Source organism: Rhagoletis zephyria, unplaced genomic scaffold, assembly GCF_001687245.7.
Source record: "Rhagoletis zephyria isolate East Lansing unplaced genomic scaffold, Rhagoletis_zephyria_1.1 Rzeph_scaffold_33385, whole genome shotgun sequence".
NCBI lineage: Eukaryota > Metazoa > Arthropoda > Insecta > Diptera > Tephritidae > Rhagoletis > Rhagoletis zephyria.
In genome coordinates this window covers 1-2,248 of record NW_016190440.1, presented here as the reverse complement: position 1 = coordinate 2,248, position 2,248 = coordinate 1, and the positions used below count along the sequence as shown (strand labels likewise).

At 51.5% G+C, this 2,248-nt stretch overlaps 1 protein-coding gene across 1 annotated transcript; it reads right to left on the bottom strand.

Annotated features, from left to right (window-relative positions):
- Window positions 1-506: 506 nt before the first annotated feature.
- LOC108354096 (protein gooseberry-neuro-like) lies at window positions 507-1,862 on the bottom strand (the record flags this gene model as incomplete). Its single annotated transcript, XM_017605292.1, has 2 exons — window positions 507-756; window positions 1,618-1,862. Coding segments are annotated over 2 exons (495 nt in total), but the record flags the coding sequence as incomplete, so codon positions are not given.
- Window positions 1,863-2,248: the final 386 nt, after the last annotated feature.

The following is a 2,248-nucleotide window of genomic DNA, read 5'->3' as shown; positions in this document are numbered from 1 at the left end:
GCAGACTGGTGGGCGGCAGCGGCCACAGCGGCAGCCACCGAAGATGACGGGTAGTGGCCGGTTGATTGACTCATCGAACCAGGCAGTCCCAGTTGGGCTGAGGAGGAGCTGCTGATCTGCTGTTGATTGTGTGATGACATGAAACTGTTGCCACCGCTGTTGCTTTGCAGCCCTTCCCCGTGGGGACTCATCTTCATGTGGCTCCACTCTTTGCTGTCGTATACTGAAGAATAAAGGGGGAGAAGATGAGAAAAGGCTGGGTCTAAAATAGGTTAAAATGGTGAACTTACGCTGACCCAGACTGGGAGCACTGAATTCCACACTGTCAATGTAATGGGGCTGACTGTACGTGGAAATGCCGTTCAGNGCCACCGCTGTTGCTTTGCAGCCCTTCCCCGTGGGGACTCATCTTCATGTGGCTCCACTCTTTGCTGTCGTATACTGAAGAATGAAGGAGAAGGAGATGAGAAAAGGCTGGGTCTAAAATAGGTGTAAATAGAACTTACGCTGACCCAGACTGGGAGCACTGAACTCCACACTGTCAATGTAATGCGGTTGACTGTACGTGGAAATGCCGTTCAAACCACCAACAGCACCAGCACTGCTGCTGCTGACTGCCACTGCCAGCGGTGAGGCGGAGAGCATCGTTGAGGGCGGGGAGACGCTGTTGCCGGAGCCAAAGGATGGCAGCGGGGGCTGCATACAGGCACCGGGCGTCTGCTTGCGAAGACGGGCGCGACGGTTGCTGAACCAGACCTGGGGAACAAAAGAGAACCAAAAATTGGTCAAAAATTGATAAAATAGCAACAAACAGTCTCCTCCTTTTCGTCACTCTATCAATCAGGGAGAGAGAAGGCACCCAAGAACAATTAGGCGCACTGCACAAATTGACTGCAACAGCATCCAGTGGATGAGCCACCTGATGATTAATCGTCTGCCTGAACACTGAGCGCTGAACTCTCGGCAGTGGTCAGCAGCGGATGCTGCACTGCTGTGCTGCTGGTGGTCGTAATTGATGATCACCAAAGGACACACACATACACACAACTGGGCACACAAACAGTGCAAGCACTTGAAGCACCAAAGAGATCAGACGGCAGACAGACGACGCAAGCAGGTCTAAGCTTGCTGATGCTGTTGCTCTTTCTTGACCACACACTGCACAGTGACAAATGATGTGCCGAAGCGGAGAGTGAGCAAATATTTGCATCCATTGGGTCAGCGACGCAGTCAGCAGTCCCGCGCATTGAAGACACTGAGAGAGTTCTTACTAGATTTGTTCTTACTGAGCTTCAAACACAGACAGACAGATGACTAATTGCCCAGCGACTGCACTGAAAAGCAGCACTGCCACTCATTCACCACNCGACGCAGTCAGCAGTCCCGCGCATTGAAGACACTGAGAGAGTTCTTACTAGATTTGTTCTTACTGAACTTCAAACACAGACAGACAGATGACTAATTGCCCAGCGACTGCACTGAAAAGCAGCACTGCCACTCATTCACCTTGTGGACAGTAGCAGTGCCACCGATATTAATTAACGACGACCATCTATTGATTGATGGTGCGCCCAGTGCACCCATGACTAGCCAGTGACACTATAGTGTTAGCCTTACCTGGACACGAGCCTCGGTGAGCTTCGTCCGCTGCGCCAGCTCCTCTCTGGTGTACACGTCCGGGTAGTGAGTGCGCTCGAAGCTGCGCTCCAGCTCGTCCAGCTGCTCGGTGGTGAAGGTGGTCCGGGAGCGGCGTTGCTTGCGCTTCAGTGGAATGCCCGGCTGAGACTCGCAGTCGGAGTCGTCCTCGTCACTGCGACCTATGATTGAAGAAAGGTAGACATTGCCGTTAGTACAAATGAGAGCTTATTAACTGTGCAAACAGAAAACATCGAGGATGAGTCTTAAGTGAAAATGATGAACAGCGGTGGTAATCATTTGACAATTGTGCTAATGCGATTCGATCTGCAGCAACAGCAGAAGAGTGGCTGAAGGAGACAATCACGACTAGACAAACAGACCATGGAGGCCACGTAGTCTCGACCTTACACAGGTCTGCGCCAAGTACTGTAAGTCTATTAAAGGTGTCTGTCCGTGTAATCCGATTTGTCGCCTACTCTCACGCGCTGCTAATTGACACGTTCCAAAGGTGCTACTGCTGCTGCTGTTTGTTTGTATTAGAAGTTAGTTGCGCCGATTACTGCGCTCCAATCACTGTGACGATGAAGTGCGAGGAAGAGAGATAAGCTCA